At 33.0% G+C, this 22,469-nt stretch overlaps 1 protein-coding gene across 2 annotated transcripts in view; it reads left to right on the plus strand.

Annotated features, from left to right (window-relative positions):
- The window catches only part of Hmgcr (HMG coenzyme A reductase), a 206,248-nt gene that overhangs the window by 83,328 nt on the left and 100,451 nt on the right, over positions 1 to 22,469 (plus strand). The window contains exons 1-2 of one of the 2 annotated variants that reach the window (XM_072545431.1): positions 7,113 to 7,261; positions 9,561 to 9,736. In XM_072545431.1, coding sequence (XP_072401532.1) covers positions 9,569 to 9,736 — 168 coding nt within the window. In that variant the 5' untranslated portion in view covers positions 7,113 to 7,261; positions 9,561 to 9,568. Of the gene's footprint in view, positions 1 to 7,112; positions 7,262 to 9,560; positions 9,737 to 22,469 lie in introns of those variants that run through there. The other variant, XM_072545430.1, reaches the window with a different exon arrangement.

A 22,469-nucleotide genomic window follows, 5' to 3' on the forward strand; every position in this document is an offset into this window, starting at 1 on the left:
CTGTTTGTGACCTTCATGTATTTTGTTTTGGATACGTTGACCTGCAGTCGCATTGTCTTCGCGGCTTTTTCTAATGTTTCAAAAGCCTGTATCAGGTTCCTTTTTGTCCGTGTTACTATGTCAATGTCATCTGCTTAGGCCAATATCTGTACACTTCTATTGTTGATCGTACCTCTGGCTGTTATGCCCGATTTCTCTATGGCACTTTCTAGCGCTATGTTAAACAAATAGGCACGATATACTGTCTCCCTGGCGTAATCCAATATGTGTTTGAAAAGACCTTGACAGTCTGTTTTGTACCTTGACTTTGCACTCAACTTTCGAAAGAATTGCCTTTATCAATGTTATTAGATGCGACGGAATATCTAGTTCTGCCATGGCATTATAAAGTGCGCTTCTGTCTACACTGTCATAAGCGCTTTTAAAATCTATGAAGAGGTGGTGGGTATCGATTCCATATTCATGTCTTTTCTAAGGTTTGTCTGAGAAGGAAAATCTGATCAATTGTTGACCTTTCTTTTCGGAACCCACATTGGTATTTGCCTATTTTTTCCTCAGTATATACTAGTAAACGATCTTAAAGTATATAAGCCAGTACTTTGTAAGCCGTATTTAAGAGGGTAATGCCTCGATATTTGTCACATATTAGTGGATCCCCTTCCTTGTGTATAGGTATTATAATACCTATTATACATTCCAATCTCGGTAACTATTAGTTTAAATTAAATTTAGAAAATGGCATTGGAAAAGAGTCGGAAGGGCGTTTTTTTAAAAAAAAGTTAAATTACGAGCAATAGTTCCTGAGATACAACCGGTCAAAGTTGACCGGCATTTAAATTTTAATAATTTTTTTATGATACATTAAGAAAAAATGAACTTCACAACAATATAATTTATTATTTATTAGATTTACTTTACAAAATTGACTTAAAAATTATTATTTATTTCATATAGAAAGTATTTTTTTTCAATTTTCGGATAATAATTTGTCTAGGCGTGCTTTCTTTCGCTGTGGACTGGAAGGATCTTCCATTACTTCATCAAAATCTTTATCTTGAAGTTGAAGATTACTCCCCAACACCATTTCCCAGCCCCACTCTTTTGGGTCTAATTTAAAGCCATTGCTGAACTTGATAATAAACCCTAAAGCAGTGCTAAGCGGTTACATATTCGGGTGCACATGAATTGGCTTCCGCTAGCAGGTAATAAACTCTCTATCGAATAAAAGGGTTTGCGTGAATTGGCTCCCGAAGAAATTCTTGGATATTTAGGTAGGTAAATTGGATTTTTCCATCATTCTTTAAATTCGTATACCCCTCGCCACCCTTGCTTGTACTTCATCATATCGTGATAGAAAATGCAAGCTACTGAAATGTTAAGAGAACGGGGAAAACCCATGCTAGTGGCGAACAGTTTTAAAAATAATTTCCACAAGTTGCCATAACATGGTACTTCTGCCTACTCCTCTTCAGCCCTCTATCTTTCTTTTAGTTATTATTTGTATCAGATGATATTTGTCATTTCTCATTATGTGGCCTAGGTACGAGGTCTTTCTTTTCTTAATCGTTTTTATAAGTTCTTTTTTTCTAAACAAATATTTGATCGAGAATGTGTTGTATCTAGTTCAAAATAATTCTAAAATTATCGTTAATGGATAGTTAATATAGATAGGGTAAAAATCTATTCTCTCAGATTCAAATTCAGAAATGTTTGTTCAATTTTTTCACATGCGAAAAATCATGTCATTTTTTCGCTGTATTACTAACTATCATTCTACCACAATTTTACAATTATTTCCCATTCTTCAACCCTTCCTACTCACATTTCAACCCCACTCCATTAGAAATACAGACAGTTGTAAGATAGCAAACAAGAAAGACCTCTCCCTTGCCTGTGGTCTATCGCTGAGAACGGACGCTCTCTCTTCCCTGTTTACTGTCGTTGGTAACAGAGGTGTTCTGTCTACTGTTGACTGCCGCTAACTAATTCTCTCTCTCTTCCGCTTATAGTTACGCGAAAAATACTGCAAATACTGTTTTAAATCGTGTACAGACGCAAATGTGCTCTATCTCGTGATCTCAGTGTTAGTACCGCGATACACGTGTTCAGAAACAGGTAAAGAACGGAGATCTTCCCCTATGAAGAATAACCGCGAGTGAAAGCCTTTAAATACCGCGAATGTGTGTGCAGCAGAAGAATTAGTAAGACTTTGTATGAACTTAATTTGCTATAATGTGTATAACCTTTTACCACATATCCTAATTTATTTGAACCAGCCCTATGTAATACAGTCCTCATACACTGAAATTATACTCATAATTTCACATATGTACACCCCTTTTATACAATGTTTATTGCTTTAAATTACAGTAATTGCTTAAAGTAATAGCTCTCCTACTAAAACAAACGTTTATTCCCCATAACCATTTGTCGTCTGGTGGTCTTGTTTGAATATAATATGCATTCGCAGTTAAGGTACAGAGCAATGAAGACATGACACAGCCTTGTCGGACACCAGATTTTTTCCGTCTAGCTTGATTTTCTGTAGTTCTAACAAAGCCTTCTGGTAGTCGATGAAACAGAGATATACTTTTTTCTGGCGATCGAGGCGTTTTTGAATGAGTGTTTAAATCGCAAACAACGCATCTCTTGTTCCCAAGGCCTTTCTAAATCCAAACTGAGAGTCACTTATGTCTATTTCACATTTTTTATAAATTCGATTGTGTATGATTTTTAAGAATATTTTTAGTTAGAGACTCATTAGGCTAATATAGCTATGAATTCCAGTGTTAGTCTATGTGAACTTTAATTATATGAAACAGGTGGCGAAAGAGTCAGAAACTGCGCTTGGCATCGAAATATTTAAAAGAATCAGACATTTCGTGTAACTTAACATACGTGTTTAGTCTTTCTTTTTGGACTTAGACGACATAGGCGATTGTTTTACTATTGGTATTGGAGCAATCTTATCCAGACATTCAGTAGTTCAAAAATTTGCAGATTTCTTGCTGAAGACGCCAAATTTCTAACTACCATGTGTGCCGAAACTAGTACGTCTCTACAAAGAACGATGAATGCATGCGAGAGTTTCCATTCAAAATTTAATTCTTTGTCTTATACTTGCCACCCGAACATTTTCCAATTTTTGGAGTAAAAGTAAAATTGTAAATAAAATACTATTTCTTGTCTAAGATTATGCCCCTGTGCCAATTTTGATAGCAATTTATAACTATACAGGGAAACTATTAGGAAAAAACGAAAAACAAAAATTAACTTTAACACCCTGTATCTCTTTTCTCAGCAACATTTTATTAAGGCATATTTGGCCCAATAGCCAAATTTTTTGGTCCAAATAACCTGTCCTTAGTCTATGTCCCAATAGTTATGACTCACCCTGTATACACACAATAATCTTAAAAATACCAGATCTGGTAGATTTTGGTATCATCAGTCACCATGGGTTTATCAAACAACTTTACTCATCAGGTCTGTCACCATCTCATGCGTAAGTTTGTGTTTATACTGAAGTAATAGCATATTTAAAAACTATAGCATATGAAGCTTGCTTAAATATGTCATTTATAGAAAATAATCATTAAATAGGTACAGTGTTGAGTTTTTTTTTTCGAATAGTGTATTTTGTAATATGATATAAAGTGATAAAAAGATTTATAATGACAATATCTTACTAATTGAGTCCCAACTTTATAATTAAAAACCACTTTTTTATTTAAACAATAAATCATTTTATGTATGTCGTTCGTCTTCTCCCTTAATTCTATCAAAGAAAAGTATTACACCTGTAGCTTTATGCAACGCAAGATATCTTGTGTAAATATTTGAGGTAAGATGTTACCAAAAGAATGCTTTTAATCTGACAAACGCAGAAAGGCATGAACAATTACGGATATTCCAACAGTTGCTAGAAATGATATCGTACATTCTATAAAAATAAATATTTAAGAATTGCTCTTCTACGAATGTATGTGTAAATACGGATATACGGTATAAGAAACTAAACAGTGCCGATGACAATGTGTCATAGTGTTTTGTGTAGTCAGTGCTGCCAGAAATCAGTTTTAGGTAATATTCTACAATACTTAATATTTTTTAATTAACGCTTTAATATTTCTTATATGGAGTTTTTGTCTATAAAATGGTAATAGTCACTTTAGCCTGTTTATCTTCTTAAACTTCTACATTTGTAAGATAGGTGTACATAATTAGGTATGTTTTGTAGTCTATTGCACCCATCATGTTTTTGAGGCTTGTTATATAGGTTTTTCATTCCTTGTTGGTCTTATCTATCTGTTTTTCCAAAATTTGAAATACTATTGCCTACAAGAAATTGTGAAGAATCACGAAGGGTGACGTAGAAGAGAAATGGGAAGCAATACAAACAGCCATGACGCAAGCGGCTGACCTTAGCATTGAGAAAGCAGAAAAAGAAAAGAGGGAACACTGGTTTGATGAGGAATGTAAAAGAATCCTAGCGCAGAGAAACAACACTAAAATGAAAAATGTTAAAAGTAATACAGACAATAGTGAAGAGCATTATAAAATCAAAGGGAGAGAAGCTAGACAAAAGAAGAGAAAATTACAGGAAAAACAACTAGAAATAATATAAGAGAACTGTGTCCAAAAAAATGATACAAGTGACACAGAATAAAAGCACAATCTTTTGCAGAAATACAGAGATGGTATGTTACTACGGGACAAGACAGAAAAATTAAACAGTTGGGCAAGAGTATTTCGACGAATTATTAAACGATAAAGGCCAAACAGACACAAAAATGTAACAAAAAACACAAGAAGCAAAATTTCCAGAGCAATGGAACACAGCACTCATCTGCCCAATTCACAAGAAAGGTGATAAAAAAGGCTGTGAAAATTACAGAGGTATCGCAGTATTAGAAGTAGTATATAGAATATCAGCAAAAATTATAAGATGTAGAATAAAAACCTACAAAACAGAGATAAGAGGAGAATACCAGGCTGGTTTCAGACAGGGAAAAAACCGACCAAATTTTGATGCTAAAGTTTGAAGCAATGAGATCACTAGGAGGAATATCGGAGAAACTAATGACGCTAACTAATAGAGTCAATAAAGTCATGATAGAAGGAAGTCTTTCAAACCAGTTTAACGTCAATACAGGACTAAAACAGGGAGTAATATACATGACTTGGTATTACTGAGACGTTCAGGAATAGAACTTCGAAAAAGCTCACAAAATTTGATGAGGAAGGTAGAAAAAATTTTCGCGGTGCTGTTTTACAAGTACGATCACTTTAACGAGTAATAACTTTTTATTCCGTTACTGTATATGCCATATATGAGTTAGATCATCAAATCTAGATTTTCATTTAGAATCCGTTCAATTTTGAGGTCTCTATGTTAAGAAACAATTATTGAAATGATTTTAAGAAAACATGCTTTTTTGTTTTCTATTGGTCATAGAAGGTTTTGTTTTTTTTTGGAAAGAGTGTTTTTTCACCACCTTTGTTATAAAAATATCAAAGTTATTATAAATGTTTATAATCTAAAATGTCGGCCCTTTTCTAACTGATTTTTAATCACAAATTTATTAAAATATTGAAGTTTTTTTAATGTACCTTTTGAACGACTGTAAATTCTATAAGAGAAACACTCGCTCATAAATGTTTATTTAGGTGCTGGTATTACTTTTATGCGAAAATAAGTTACATGTAAATTTATCAATTAATATAAATACTGTGTGTGTATGCAATCAAATTACGGTACCTGTGATGTTGATGTAACACTTCTTCTTCTTCCACAGTGCACTGGGGTTGACTCAGATGGGACAGAATCTTCTTAAAGCCGCGTCGTCAGGTTTACACAAAAAAATACTGAAGTGTTTTTGCGCGCTGATTTATACAAAACTGTCACTGTCACTGAAGTGCGTGTCGTCTCGTAGCTTCGCTTCCCTTAACTTAAGTCTCATAGGGAGTTGTGTACAGGGCCTTATTAATTCACGATTATGACATACACACACGTTAATTAAATAATTAAATATAAAAATAAAATAATAAAAATTATTAATAAAAAAAACTAAGAATATGTGTGGAGGGACGTAACACCTTTTACAAAATAGCTCCAGAGTTACTGTTTGAGTTTGAGTCACTGTGCAGTTGTTTAAATAATCTCCCTCCGGGATAAACATATATCTAGCATCATTTATAGGGCAAGTTCAATAGTTTAAATAATTGGCCTCAGGGATAAATAAATTAAATAACTTTTAAAGTATTTGACCGATCGGGGGGAAATTTCGCAAAAATTTAAAAGACGGTAATTCCTCGATGTTCAAATGTATTAATAACATCTTATTTTGTTAATAAAAAAATTAATAAAATTTATAAATTAGTGCAAAAAAAACTGCTTTTTTGCAAATATCTCCGTAAATTATTTATCAATTTTAATTGAAAAAACGGGAAAATAAAGATATTCTTGATATAAATAAATGATATAAATATTGTTTATGTAAAATATAAGGGAAAAAACTTATAGACAAATAATCAAATTGTGACCATAAATTATTGTTTAAAAAAAACGCAAGGTAAAAATACGAGTACCTTTTCATATATTCGTCATCTAGTAACCCCCACCTATGTCTTAAAAGCTTCAGATATCTGCGAAACATTTTTCAACCTTTTTTTTTAGTCAGACTGGGCTATTAATGATGTATAATAGTTCATTAATGGTAAAGCAGGCATCTCAATGATTGTTTTTAGTGACCCCGTATATTATCAAAAATTTTATAGTCCAGTCAGTTGTTATGAATTCCTTAACCATACGTTTTCCACCATACTTTTTTCGTTATGTTTTCACTCTTCATTAATCGATATCCCCTTTTTTAAATCAAATAAACTTGGAACTGAGCCAGTCATTCTGGATATTCCCGTAACGTTTTTTATATATCGACTGTTGAAATATTTCAAGTGAAAACAATTCTTAGTAACGTGTAAAGAATAATAAAGCATAATATTGCTAAGCTCATCATGCCAATTTCATCTGTATATTTTCTCTGAATCATTTATTATACACATAGGTTTTAGGGAATTCGGAAATTCTGGGATATTTACGAGACTGTATATACATTATTTTTCGCTCTATGCGGAAAACAGATTTCAGTGAGTGGTTGTACAATTCGGTTTAACTTTTTGATGAGTGGACATTAATGCTATCCTTTTTTTCGAGACAGTGAAAAAAGTTTCTTTTAACATCAACTACATATACGATCGTGTAAGTGTTTTTTTAATTTGATATTTTTTATCTGTACAAACTTAACGCATTTATTTTTCTGTGAGTTTATTTAAATGTGTAGAGTATTAGATTAAATTGTAATAGTTCTGATTGTATTAGCATTTATTAATTAAATTCCGTCTTCTTTCTTCTCATATTTTCTGTGATTCTCTGTTATATTCCATTAAAGTTTTCTGTCTTCTTTTCATTTATATATCGTATTTATTTAGCACTCGATACCCCAAGAGTGTATTCTACGTATCATACATACAAATGGTGCTGTGAGTTCGAGTCTTAGCACATTCAACATAACGTGTATAAGGGCTGTATTCCGTTGAAAAGTTACAATTAGGGTCTCATTTTTCAGAGGACGCAATTTTATTTTTTTGATGTATACGGAGGTTAGTATAAGCTTAAGTTTAAGTTTGTGGGGTCGCTAACCTTGTCTCCAGGCCGCCATCTTAGAAAAAGGGGTGGAAAAGGTTTTCGCGCTGTATTTCGTAAACTAGCAACTCTACAGAAAATATCTTTAGTCATTATTTGTAGAAAATTAAATTGTCTACAACTTTATTGCCATTACTTTTTATCGTAAAATGGAAAATAAAAAAGTTATAATCAAAAATATCTGAAAATTTTTGAAGGCATTTTCTTTTGGGCGTTATAATTTTGTTTGACAATTTTACAATAAACTGACATCAGAGCAATTTTATAGAGGATTTCTCAACGAATAATGTTCTGTTGACCGGGTTCTTGAATACCCGTAAGAATACGATCAAAAGAACCTATTTAGGCTTAGTAGTTTTGTCTCATAAAAAAGATCATCTATAAAAAAAATGATCATCATGATCTGCAATCAGCTGCAATTATTTTGGAAGACATCCGTTAACAGCCTTATAAATCGAACCAGTATTCACCTTCAAATGATTTTTTTAAAGGACGTTCATACTTCAATTCCTAAGACTGTATCCGTTTTATTATCAGGAATTATATGCCAATCAAAACGTTCAGTCAAGTCGTTGCTTGCATCACAAGCAAAGTGTATATCGGCTGCACACTTCATCATTGCAGCAACTCGACCTGCTTCATTTATTTCTCCCCTGCTACTTGGGGTTGGATCTTTTTTATATAAAAAATATGGTTCCAGTAATTTTATTAATGTTCTTTCATCATTAGGCTTCTCCGCATCTTATAATTCTATCTCATTGTTTGAAGATTCCTGTGCATTTCGCCCAGCACGTAATAGTTTACACAATACAATTGATGGTAAAAATACTTTTCATGCGGTGGGTGGTATTCAATGTGTTACACCTTATGGCAATTTCGAAGCTGATAACAGTTTACCACGTGTCTTCAAAAGAATACCAGCTTCAGCTAAATCTACTTAAGGGTTAATTCCCCTTAAGTCCTACTCAAAAGGCAAAATAATTGGAGTGGGTAAAATAGATTTTTCATGAATTGAAAGTATCACATCACCGACCAACAGAATTGCCCCTAGGTCTAGTAATTTAATGTGGCTGTATGGTGAATGGTCTTGCACTTTAAATATCAGCGGAAGGACTACCTTTATGATTGAAGCAACTGCTGCTAAGAACCCAGAGAAGTAGAGTTTTATGTTTGCAATTTATAAACGCTCCTTTAACAGATTATGACACAATTTTAACAGAACTTCTACATTCGAATTGAAAAATGTAAAGCTTCCAATCAAGATTCGTGTATTGTAACATTTGATCAACAGCTATATTGGAAACAGCTCGAGGCTTAGTGGGGATACCACTTAAAAAAACGCACCTCCAGACACTACCTTATACAAGAAATATATTATAGAAAACTAAGCCTAATGGTCATGTTCACGATAATATCAATCCAGGACCAAACTTGAATTCAATGCATGATCCAGAACCGAACTTGGATCCACAACGTAGTGAAGATCGAGTACCGAATATAGAACCAAATTGGGGTCCCAGTAGTAGGTAATTATAAGCTAATAGCACCTTTTTCTATTCCGTCAGGAGTAAATGATGAAGTAGCTGCAATGTTGGAAAATGGTACGCCTGGAGACTTTTTTGATGCTGTGGTCACTGAAAGAGTAATTGAGTATTTCAAAAATCTAGCATATATAGATTGAATAGAAAGGATGCGACGACTGAGCTCGGAGAGAATCCACGTTCAATTTTCTTTTCTTACTCATTTTGTCATATAGCAAATCTTCACCCTTTAGAATAGATAGCCTTTGATAAAAAATACTTGTCTTGACTGGTGAATTTTAATTACAATATAGTATTTCTTCTTTTTGTTACAGACGCAAAAATGTGGGACCGTTTTTTCGGAGCGCACGGGGAGTTTTGTGCTACGCACCCGTGGGAAGTCATCGTAGCCACATTAACATTAACAGTATGTATGTGGACAGTAGACCAGCAACATCCAGCACCCCCACTAAAACATACTTTCAGGTTTTGCACGAAATGTCCAAATGAGGTAAGTGACAAAATTAATTATTTAGACCAATCAACAATGAATAAAAGACCATTTAGCTGTGATTCTATTATATATCATATTGTGTCAAATAACGTAAACATTGATTAAATTGTAACGTTTATATCATATGAGTCGCAAACCAAATTATTTTCATTTCGTCATTCATACGTGTGTAGGTCTAGTGGGGTATTTGCTATTAGAACGGTGGTTTCCGTATACCTGATGTTATTTATCATAGTTCTGTTGATCTTGATTCGGTTGGATGGTATTTCACCGGAGTTATATATCTTATCGAATAGAGAATAGATGTTATTAAGTGTAGGCTTTTACTTTGATGCTGTCGGGACCAGTAGATTTTTCGTTTTTTGTGTTTTTCAATGTATTCTTTAAATGTCGTAAGTTTATCCTCTGTCCCTATAATTATTTCGTTATTATTAATTCTTAAGATTGTTTCTTTTATTAAATAGACTAGTGGAATAATTTAACCAGGCACTTATTATGGAAGAAGAAAAAGAAAACCTGGAAGACGAAAGAGATGAAGTAAGTGGAGTAGACGAGTGGGAAGAGGAACTACCCACGATTCTTGAAGTTAAAGATGCAGTTAAAAAACTAGCCAGAAACAGATATGGAGAAGACGATACAACTTAGAACTTCATAAAATATACCAGGAACCTGATAAGAACCTGATTAAGATAGGACGTCTGAGAACAAAAAAAAAACAGCTAGAAAAACGCTCCTTGATAGACCCATTGGTCATAGAAGGAGAGGAATACCCAGAATAAGGTTCCTTGATAACATCGATGAAGACATGAGAAATATGGGAATACGTGCTTGATGGAGAAACGCGATGGATAGGGAATGGAGAGAAATTCTTGATAACATGAATTCTTTTGATGATGAAAATTGTTTTTTGGTTCTTTTTATATCTGCATGTCATTTCTTTTACTTTGTTGTTAACTTTAAGGGTATCATATCTTTCCTCAAGTTGTTCGATTGCTCCTCAAGTTGAGTGATTTTTTCAAATGATTTTATTGAACTTCTTGTTTTAGTTACGTTTGTTGTATGATTTCGCCTTATATTCGTCAGTTTTATGATTTCTATGATAGCTTCTTTTTGTATCTTGGTTATTTTTGTTTTTAAAACATTCCATCTTTCTTCAACGTCTTCATTTCATACCTCTTTCTTTCTTTGGGTATTTTTTGTTGTGCAATATCTATTCTTCTTGCCACTTTTACTCATTCGACATTCAGAAACTTCTTGAGACTAAGACCATGACAGTTGGATTGTGGTCACTACAAATGTGTGTACATCGATAGACGATTTTTATGGATTTTAAATACTTCTTAAACTACAGGTCGAATAGATTGAAGTCAATTTGATTCCTAACGATTCTTTCTTCTCAGTATACAGAAAACGTCAATTTATATGACCGTCTGGGATGTTGCTTAAAAAAGGTGTTGATTAAAACCTGTAGAAATTCTACAGGTCTACACAAAATTCCAGTCCACTATTGTTTCTTGTACCGAGACCTTATGCCACTGTATTGTCTTCTTCACCACCAGTTCCAATTTTGGCTTTAAAGTCTCCGATGGTCATTGTTACCTCCATATCTTTTCCAATAGCATTAGTTTATATATTTCATTAAATATCTCTTCGATTTCTTGATCTGACTTTGAGCGTCATGCGACTTTGTCGTTTACTGGAGCATAAATCTGGGTATTCGTAGTTTCAGTAGTGCTATTTTATCGTTCAGAGGGACGAAGTCTATAACATACTGTGCTATTCTGTTCGAAACCAGTATTGTTGTTCCATATTGATGTCCTGGGTCGGTTTCTTGGGAATAATAAATGTAAATTCCTTTTTTTTTTGGTTTCCTGAGCAACGCTCATATTACCTCACTCTGGCCCAGTATGTTTATCTATGTATTCTGTCCATCTTAGCTTCCGCGTTTGCTAATTTTCTTTGAACGCATACTCTGCATACATTCTAGGTTGCAATACGTAGGTACTGTCAACCCACTGGTAACCTATAGCTTAGCCTTAGAAAATTCCTGCCAAAAACTAATACTGTTTTTAATTTTAAAAAATTGTAAAACTGTATACAAATTTAACATTTTTATTAAGTAAAAATTACATTAACGATGGTCCTGAACTATAAATTTCAAAATCAAGATATCTTTGACCTCTTAATGATCTTTTGAAATATTAATTTAGGTAATATTTAAAATAAATGTTTGTTTTAATCATTGTTTAAAAAATTATCATTTAAACAGTTCATCAAATACTTTTGAAAAAGTCATTAAATGTACCTATAGTTTACGACCAATATTTTATTTTATTATGAATTAGTCCCTATATACTAGGGTGGATTTAGGTGAATTCTATGCACTTTTCGTACATATACGTCTACAGAAAAGTTGTTAAAAATTAAATTTTCTATCTAAATGTCAGCTTTTAAAGTCAAAAATATTTTTTTTTACAAAAATATGTTCAAAAAACGAACCAAAAAAACACGTTTTTTTTTGCCCCATAACTGTTGTCCACTCTGGTACAGGTATAGGCATTGCTTAACAGAATTAAAATTTAAGTGTAGTGTAGGACTTACAGAATTTAAGTTATTAAAATATATTACTTTTGTTTTGTCTATATTTAAAATTAGGTTAGTATATCGATACTAACTATTAATCGAGCTAAAAAATGATTACAAATAGATGCCAATTGCTCGTAGGTTTGTTCTGAGACCACAAGAGAAGTATCATCTGCAAATAACGTCAGATCCATTAATAAATAACACAAAAATCAAAGGCCCTAATACAGAGCCCTGCGGAACTCCGTGTGATTAATCACACGGTCCTCAGAGATAGCTTCACTGATTTTAACATAAACTATCATATCTGATAAATAACAACTGATTAACCAATCTAAAAATATGTCTCGAAAACCATTATTATACAGTTTATCACTAACAAACCGGCTATCAAGAGAATCAATGTTCAATCAACATCTTTAATGTTATCATCATCTTTAAACTCATGCCAAAACTCTTGAGAATTGTCGGAATCCATATAAGGTGAAGATGCAGGTTGCAAATCTGTGCTGCTTGACGAAGTTGATCTTTTTTTTATTTCTTTTAGCTGGTTTTCGTAGTGTTGATTTGTTGTAGAGTTTTTACTGCTTCTTCTGAGGTTAATATTTCAGAACCAGGACATACTCGGGACTTTTTTGTTGTCTCCGGCTTAGGAGCTTGACGAACTACTGACAGTAACAAGTTATCAAATGATACGTTAACACCAGGTTCTTTTGTAGCACTTCTTTTGATGTAGAAGACACTGTAGTGTCATCTGCTATCGAATTCCCGTTAACACTGATAGTACTTAGAGAATCGTTTCATCTTTTTAGTGTTTCTGGAGGGAAAGCTTCATCTAGTATATCAATATATCAACTTTTCATCCCACTTAAGTTTAAATAATCGAAAAACAGACAGATCTAATGGTTGCAAAAGATGACTGCTGTGTGGTGGTAGTTTTAATATAGGTATATTGTTCTCGATCGCTGCTTTAAGTATTTCCAAGCTTATATGGGTTAAGTGACCATCATAAATGATTAAAACGGGACGTTCTAGTCTACTGCTGGAATCAAAGTTTTCCGGAAGTAGTTTGTAAAAATATTACTCTCCATTCAGCCTTTCTTACTGGCAGCATAAACGGTACCCTGAAAATCTGCTTTGGGAGGTCCCACAAATGCTTGCCTTTAAATATTATTAATACCGCCAGCTGCGTTGCACATTAAAAGAATAGCTATGTTTTCTTTACCTGGGGAACTTACTGTTCTCGAAAAAGCTTTGTTGACGACACCAATTATTTTAGATTTTCTCGGATCTATACTTAGGCTGCTTTCATCTAAGTTCCATACTCTACGAGGCTTATCAAGAAGCTCAAGCTCGGTCATAGTTTTTTCCAGCAGGTCAAAATATGCATAGATTATGAATGGGTCTAATGCTTTCTTCCTAGCATATTCTACATTTTGTGGGATTCTTAGACTCATATTATGACACTTCTTAAAGTTAAGGAACCAATTCTCTCCAGGTATACCAAAATTTGTTTTCATTTTTTTTTCAGTTACAAATTTTGCAACTACTTTAAACACCTCTTTCCTAGACCAACCGAATTCACACTTTTCTAGAATCTTTAAACCATTGGGCCAATGTTAATTCTTCTGTAATTTGAATATTTATTGGGCGTCCTTTGTTAGCTTGTTTTGCTCCCCGGATTCCTCGAATTCAACTGTATAGTGTTATATACGGTATATTGAATTGTTTGCAAGCGCCATTGTGTTCGTCCTGCATTTAGTTTCAATATTCCTAAATTCAAGTGTTCTTTCTTGTATTTTGCATCAGATGCACTCCTTTTTTATGTATGTATGCACCATGATGAATCTTAAACAACGGGGCAAATGTATTACATATCACAATTACCCCGTATTCTTGTTTCACATTTTCCCCAAAAAGCATTTTTTTATGGGCCAATGTGATACACCAACAAAAAGAACCACTTGATAATATTTTTGTCGTAAAAACTTACATACGCACATTATAATTATGAAGAAAAAGTTACGAAATATGTAAAGTTAAATAACACTATTCAATTTTGGCGTTAACTTAATTACTATTTAAATGGGAATAAGCCACAATTAAAGGTTAAAATACGTTTATTGACGTTTCAATTTCCACTTCGGAAATCGAAATTGAAATTGAAACGTCAATAAACGTATTTTAACCTTTAATTGTGGCTTATTCCCATTTAAATAGTAATTAATTTAAAATGCCACAAGAAAATAGCTTCAGAACAATATTTGGCGTTAACGTTTTAGTTTCGGCAACTGTGTGAGAGCGTAGAACTAGCCTAAGAATGGTTTTTATACTGACTGAAATTGCAATTATTATTAAAAATAATTTGTATTTGACTCGATTTCCAACTCAATTTGTTTAATTTATTGAAAACGATTTAGGAAATTATTGTTGTTTAAAAAAATTTATTAAAATTTTATAAAAGGTATATAATTAAATACCTTTTATAAAGGATTTTAATAAATTTTTTGTGATACATGGTATACAGCCAACTACAGGAACTTAGTTTCCTTGTGGATATTGTTGTTTACTCCCATAAAATATAGTAGTAGTAAGCCTAAGAATATGAATCCTGCTTAAAATGAGAATAATATTATCTTTGAATATTTTCAAAAGTTAAGTAAATTAAAAAGCTGAAAATTTTTTAATATAAATTATGATACAAGAAGGAAACATATGCATTGGCCCTTTAGTATCCATTTTCCGTTTTAGGTATAAAAATTATTTGTTAACTGTTAATACTCGTTACTTTGTATTAATTTCGGGTTACACGATAAATCCTGACGGTATATTCATGGCAAATAAGATTAACAAAAAGGTTGTTTATGGCAAATTCGAAAACTGCGTTATTTTTGGAATTTGTATATTTAAGATTTGGTTTTGAATGATCGTCGGTTTTCAACAAGCCTGTAAGGAACATAAGACTTATATTTCAATGTCTCTTTTATATAGATTGTCTTTAAGAGAGCAATGGATAATGTTTTATTAGCTTATTATATTTCATTCCGTTCTTAAAGGCCAGAAAAATATAGCATTCAAATTAAAAGGGCATAACTTATTCAATAAATAACTATTTTTATAATAGTTATTTATCAATCAAAACAATATACAATATTTGTAACCGTTTTTAGATTAATCTTATAACAACAGTATTCTAATCCAAGAAGTTTTTAGTAAAACATTCAAACTGTCGATTTTGACGAGCAAGTAAAAAACCACTTGTATCAGTTAAAAAGGGTAAAACAGTAGGCTTTGAAAAAATGATTTCATTTGAATTGAATGTTTTCTTATTATTACCTTTTTAATCGGTCTGTGTGGCTTGTCTTTAATTTTAAATAGATTTTTCTGTAGAAAAATTAACATATACGATCTGTGTATCAGGAAATAGTTTGAGAAATTGCCTGCTTTAATCCAGAATATATCAACAGCCATATCCTGAACGTAGGAAGGCAAATGTAAGAGCTTTTGAAAAATTAGTGAATCGTTTTGTTCGCACTGGGTCAATTACATATGAAAAAATGAGAGAGGATGAGAGGATGTAACTACTCGTGCATCATTTTGTGACAAAAATGTATAAAGTTAATTTATCTGAAAACTGCAAGAGATATGTATAGGGAATACGGATACAGATCAATAGTGAAAAACGTATTCTTCTAAAATAATGAATCACATACAGGGTGTGCCATTTGAAAAAAAAAGGAATTAGGCGAAAATTTAGGATGCCGGTTTTATGCCAATTTTGATAGCACCCTGTATAATGGAAATAATGGAAAAGGCAACTTTACATTGTAAACGATAAAGCTGTATGTGCTTAATAAGTTCTTAAGGAATTTAATTTTTTTATTGAAATTCCATTAGAGGATTGAACTTTATATAGTAATATAGAAAAGTGTAATTTTAAATTAATTTTAATTTAAATTTAAAAGAATAAACCAAGAACGCCAACTTTTCGAAACCATCAAGAAAAGGAAAACGGCGTATCTAGGTCACATCATGCGAAATGAAAAATACCAGTTCCTCCAACTTATAATCGAGGGTAAAATTGAAGGCAAGAGAGGAATGGGACGCAAGAAAATGTCCTGGCTCCGAAACATAAGGCAATGGACAGGGATTAACGACATACAATCTCTGATACATATTGCAAGAAATAGAGAATTAATGGAAAATGTGATCGCTAACATCCATTAGTGGATTTGCATCTAAAGAAGAAGAAGAAGTAATTTTCATATGAAAACCATTATAACTGAAAAACGGTTCACAATATTTATAGGGAAGTATGAACAAAAAATGTTCAGAATAAAATAATGTTCAGTGAATATTTGTAAAATTAAAAAATATAACGGGTGTCCTATTAAAAAAACAAAGTTATGATGAAGATGCAAATATTTTCATTAAACAGTTCACTCTTCAAAACCCCTTCTATCAAATTATCATGATTCAATTACCTTTAGTTCTCGAGATATTTCTAATTGGCCATTTATCTGCCGCACTCTGTATAAAAGGGGGCCCTTTGCACCAGAAGCATCCAACAACGCCAGATGATCTGAAAAATAGATTTTTAGGTAGTCAATCCACGTATCCTTTCCTATGTGTTTTGGTTCTATTAGTTCCTTTACCTCCTTTCTTTGACCTCTTATGAAGAGCCATATTTCCTTTTGCAGAGCATAAAAATCATGTTCCATTTCTTTCGAAAAGCGTTCCCAGTGATCAATTAACCAATTGATTTCTTTTGTCTTAGTTGTATTTGGTTTCTTTTTTTGCTGATGTGTTCTTTCAGACACGGGATTTGGTCCAGGTGTAGCCCAACGTATTTCGTTGTTTTAGTTCTGGGTATTTCCTCATTGTTGATATATATGGGTGGTGCTGTTTTTTGTCGTAAACTGAAAGTAATGTGGGTTGACTTGCTTTCATTTATTTTTATTTTCCATTGTTCCAGTCAGTTTTCAAGCTCATTCAAATAGTCTTGGAGTTTTTGTGTAGATATGTCGATGTGTTTATGACTTGTGAGTGCTACTGTGTCATCTACAAATGTGCAAATTGTTACTTTATTTGAGGTTGGCAGATCAGACGTATATAATAAATAATAGAGGTACCAGGACGCTGTCTTTCGGAATTTCCTCCTTAATGGATCGATGCATTTTGGATATGCATCCATTTACGTTTGTTCTGATCTGTCGGTTTTCCAAGTATGATGTAAGTATTCAAAAGAATCGTGATAATATTTGTTTAATTTTATAAAGAAGTCCTTTATGCCAAACCTTATCAAAAGCTTGACTTACATCTAGTGATACCACTGGGCACTGGGCAATTTTCCCTTCCTTCTAATGCGGAGTTGATTTTATAGGTTATTCGAAAGTGTTTCTAGTAATTTGGAGATTGTTAATAACAGACTGATAGGTCGATAAGATGAGACTTCACTGGGATCCTTTCCTGGTTTTGGGAGTAAAAGTATTTCTGTAATTTTTAGATTGTTAGGCAAACAATTACATCTTAATATTGCGTTAAATATATATGTAAGGATTACTATACCCTTTTTGGACAATTCTTTTAGCATTTTTGGTGTTATTAAGTCAACTCCTGGTGACTTTTTGATAGTTGGTCTGAAGATTTCTTCATTAAGTTCATTTGGCGTTGTTAGTCTTATTGGCTTTACTGATGGTTGTTCTGAATTTACATAATTATCTTGATCTTCTTTATTGTTGTGTGTTTGGAATATTGTTATTAAATGTTCAGCAACTAACTCTGATTTTTCTTTATCGCTTTTTGCCCATTAGTTATGTGTGCGTCTGTGGTTTTTCGTACAGATGGTGATGTTTTTTTAGGTTTTAAGTACGATTTGATTGGTTTCCATATTGACTGGTCGTATCTATTAAGTTGTGTTACGTATTTTTAGACTGATTCTTGTCTTACAATCTTTAGTTGTGTTGTGTTTTTCATTTATTAGTTAAGCGATTTTAAAACATTTTATCAGCTGGATTTCGACTTGGTTGCCATTTGGCTCTTGCTCTTCTTTTTTTAACAATGAGCTTTTTAATTTCTAGTGGAATATTTATTCTCTCACCGATTTTATTTTACCTGCATCGTTCGGTGTTGCTTCTTTTGCAGCGTTTTGCAATAATATCATAAGGTTGTTTGTAGCTGCTTCTATTTCTGGAGGGCTTTTTAGTCTTACGTATAATTTAATGTTTTCATCCAGCATTTTTCGGTAAAGGTTCCAATATGTTCTAGGTCCATGCAGTTTTGGAGTAGGTTGTTTGTTAATTACGCAGGTGCTAATTGTTGCAATAATGGGTGAATGATCTGACAATAGGTCGTAACTGGGAACTATGGCAATATCTATTCCTTTTATGGTGCAAAAATCTAAGAGGTCTGGTCTTTCTGAGGTCCGTTGGCCAGTACTTTCTATCTAATACTGCTTTTTTTGCTTAAGTATCTCTTAACCCTCGTCTCTAGTACAGTGGCGCACCTAAAATTTTCCTGGTGGGGGGTTGGTTGGGCACCGAAATTTTTTTATGCTACCTCCATTAGTCCTTAAAATTGGGGTTTTAGTTTAATTCAAAGTACTAAAGATAGCAGTGCCAAAGATTGAGGTATCTGTTATCCTGCCTACCAATTAAAACCGCCCTCCCCTACTTGTGCGCAGTTGACTATCGCAAGTACCGTACTCCGAAAGTGGGATGGCCACTGTAAGGCTGACGACATTTTTGGAACACTCCCTTCCCTTATCTAGATTTTATCCCTGTCGTTGTTCCGGTTGGTGTTTCTCTTCTTCTTCTTTTTTTTAATTACTCTTCGGATGTAATTGTGAAGACTATTCCATCCCTCCTTACTTCCCGTCATCTTCACGATCATCTCTATCACAGTCACAGGGTTCATACCTATTTCTCTATACATTCTGTTTCTCTCCACTGTACATCTATTACACTCCAGCATTGTGTGCGTAAAAATGTCAGAATATTCGCAGTATAGTCATTTATCTGTATCTGTCTTTCTGAACCTATGAAGATACGCCCTAAAACAGACAATCTACCCAGTTCCTTAGGCTCGGGGTCACCATCTTGGTCCACTGAGCAACATCTTCCGTATTGTTCCACTCTTCTTGTCATCTTTCCATTGATCTTTCCCTTTCTTCTTTTTTATGGCTGTTGTCAAATGGTCCCTTCTCTCATAGAGATGTATCCTTTCCACTGCTAATACTTACAGAGAAACACAACCCGTGATAGTCCACAAAGCCGCCGCAGATACAGTTGTGTAGGCGCATGCTACTCGCAACAGACTGGTTCTGTCTGCTCTTATCATATCTGTACAGGTCGTTACAGGTAATTTAATTATTAAATTAGCGTTTTGAATAATAAGATTTCGGCGTGACATGCTGAAATTCCTTTTCGCTCCGGCCGGTTTTCCTCACCACTTTTTTTTCTTCGCCACTTTTTAAGGTCACGAGCCGCCACTGCAAATAGAGTAAACTTACTTTTCTGTTGCTTCTATCACGTGCTCAGAAAGTGTCCAATTTTTACTATTATAAAGGAATACATTAAAAATATGATTATGCATTGGGTAACGTTTGTGTTGTTATTTAATACCTAATGGTGTAGGTAGTGTTTTTAGACATCATTCATCCGGTGGGCTAGAATTACCTATTATTTATCCTGTATACTTTTTAATATTTGGGAAGATATCCAACACAGCGACTAGGTCATTATAATAATCAATATTCACAATATTGCAATTAACATTATTACAAAGTAAAGTTTTCTCCATATTTATTGTCGTTACATAAGAAACGAAAATAAAGTTATATCATATAAATACAAAATTTGCCCATAAATTATTCATTTACCAAATTCACGCAGTTTAGTGATTTACGATGTTGCAGATTTTAAGTATTGTAAATAGCGAACAGATGTCCTTCATCTAAACAGGAGGGGATTATCTGGTCAATAGTCGCTATTAAAATAGTTCACTATCAAAACATAGTCACGAATAGCTGAATTAGCTGGTGAATGTCTAAATTTGATTATAGCGTTAAAAAGGATTTGTTTTTAAAATTTTTGGAAGATGGCTCTCTAGTTTTCTGTAATAAAAATGCTGAATTAACTATTTTACTCTAACTTTAGAATAACGGTTGTTTCTCTTCTTCTTCTTTTCTTAACTCATGTTACCACCTAGGGTGTCAGAGTTTTGTTGTGTTATACTAGTAATTTAATCTGTTGTTTATTTCCTTCTTTCCGTATTTGTAAAAAATAATTTGTAAAATAATAAAAAAATAAAAATCATTGGTTTGACGATGCAACAAAAGAAATCAAGCCTACAGAAAGATGCTTACCCGACGAACTAGAACACGTGTAGATAATTACCAGAAGAAAAGAGGATACACAAAAGAAAAAAACGAAACCACTTAAATAAGGAACTTAAATATATAGAAAACCTTAACAGAGAGAAAAAATTCCGAGCATTCTATACTAAAACAATTTTTAATTGAAGGTGATTACTTGGCAACATCGCACTTAATGAAGCCCTTAACGATAACTTTTCAACGAAATCATATTCCACTTATCAATTTTGCAGAGGCGTACCAAAAAAAATTTAATTATTTATTTAAACACATATAATAAGTAATTACGTAAAAATTAAATCTAAGACCGATATAATTATTAAATTATCATGTGTCTTTTGACAGGTATCTTATAGTTGTCTAACAAATTAAAGTAAAATTTTATTCTTATTAGGGAGTACCTAATACAGAACTTCAAAAAACAGAAAACTTTGGAAAATACTTATTTTTTCATTAGGCTAAACAATCTGAAATTTTAATATACGATCTCGTCATTACACATCATTCTCTATTTATAGAATTGCTGTGTGCTGTAAACGTTATATTTGTTTTTTTTTATCTTAATTTGAAAGTTTCATTGTGTTTATTTATTTATATAAATATAAAAATATATTATGAAGTTCATATAAATTAAAATGAAGTAAGCTAAACTATTATCATGTGTATGCTTGTATTTGTATGTCCCAGAGAAGAAAGTTTGGCGGTGGTGGTGTCATGGTTTGTGCTGGAATCTCATTTGAAGCTCGAACTGAACTTATTTCCATCAATGGCCCCCTGAATGTTCACCGGTATATAGAGGATATTTTGAAAAAAGCAGTAGTTCTATTTGGTCCATTTGTATGCATTATAATGCATACTACAAGAATCGTGACAAATTACTTGGAGGAAGTAGGAATTAATACTCTAGAATGGCCAGCCTGCAGCCCTGATCTGAATATCATCGAACATCTTTGGGGGGACCTTCATCGTAGGGTTAGAAGTCAATCAGGCCAGCCAGAAAGTCTTGCAAAACTTCAAAACATGCTTTGTAAAGAATATAAACGTATTCCTCAAGTTTTTATTCAAAATTTGTTTCTTTTCCTTACAAAGCGTTACAAAATAATTCAAGTTAACCACAAGCTAATACAGAAGTCAAAATGGTGACCTACTACCAACAAGAAAAGATGTATTGAATAGAAGGGTGGAATACTTTAACCAGGTACTTAATATACAGAAAGAAGAAGAAAACCTGGAAGATGAAAGAGATGAGGTAAGCGGAACAGACGAGATTAAAGAGGAACCACCAAGTTAAGCGAAACAAATCATCTAGAATAGCTCATAAAAGAAATATGGACACAAAAATCGCTCCCCAGTGATTGGAATATTGGAATACTTTGCACCATACACAAAAAAGAAGATATCCTTGAATGTTCTAACCACAGAGGCATTACACTTCTAAATGCAGCGTATAAAATATTTTCCACAATACTATGCCACCGTATAGGACCATATGCAGAAAGAATAGTAGGAAAATACCAGACTGGTTTCAGAGGTGGTAAATCGATAATTCATTAGATTGATGATAATGATACTCTTTCCAGACTTTTACCATTCCGTGTTGTTTATGGTTTATGTTGTATCTTGGTATTACCATCTTTTATGCCACATATTTCTGTTCTCTTCTGCTCTCATAATGCTTTGATCTTATTCCAAAATGATCTACTGTCATTTTTATAATCTTCATCTAAAATATTCCCAAATTAGTTAATAGTTCTTTGTCCCTTGGATCCCTTG

The sequence above is a fragment of the Diabrotica undecimpunctata genome, chromosome 10, assembly GCF_040954645.1.
Source record: "Diabrotica undecimpunctata isolate CICGRU chromosome 10, icDiaUnde3, whole genome shotgun sequence".
NCBI classification, from domain to species: domain Eukaryota; kingdom Metazoa; phylum Arthropoda; class Insecta; order Coleoptera; family Chrysomelidae; genus Diabrotica; species Diabrotica undecimpunctata.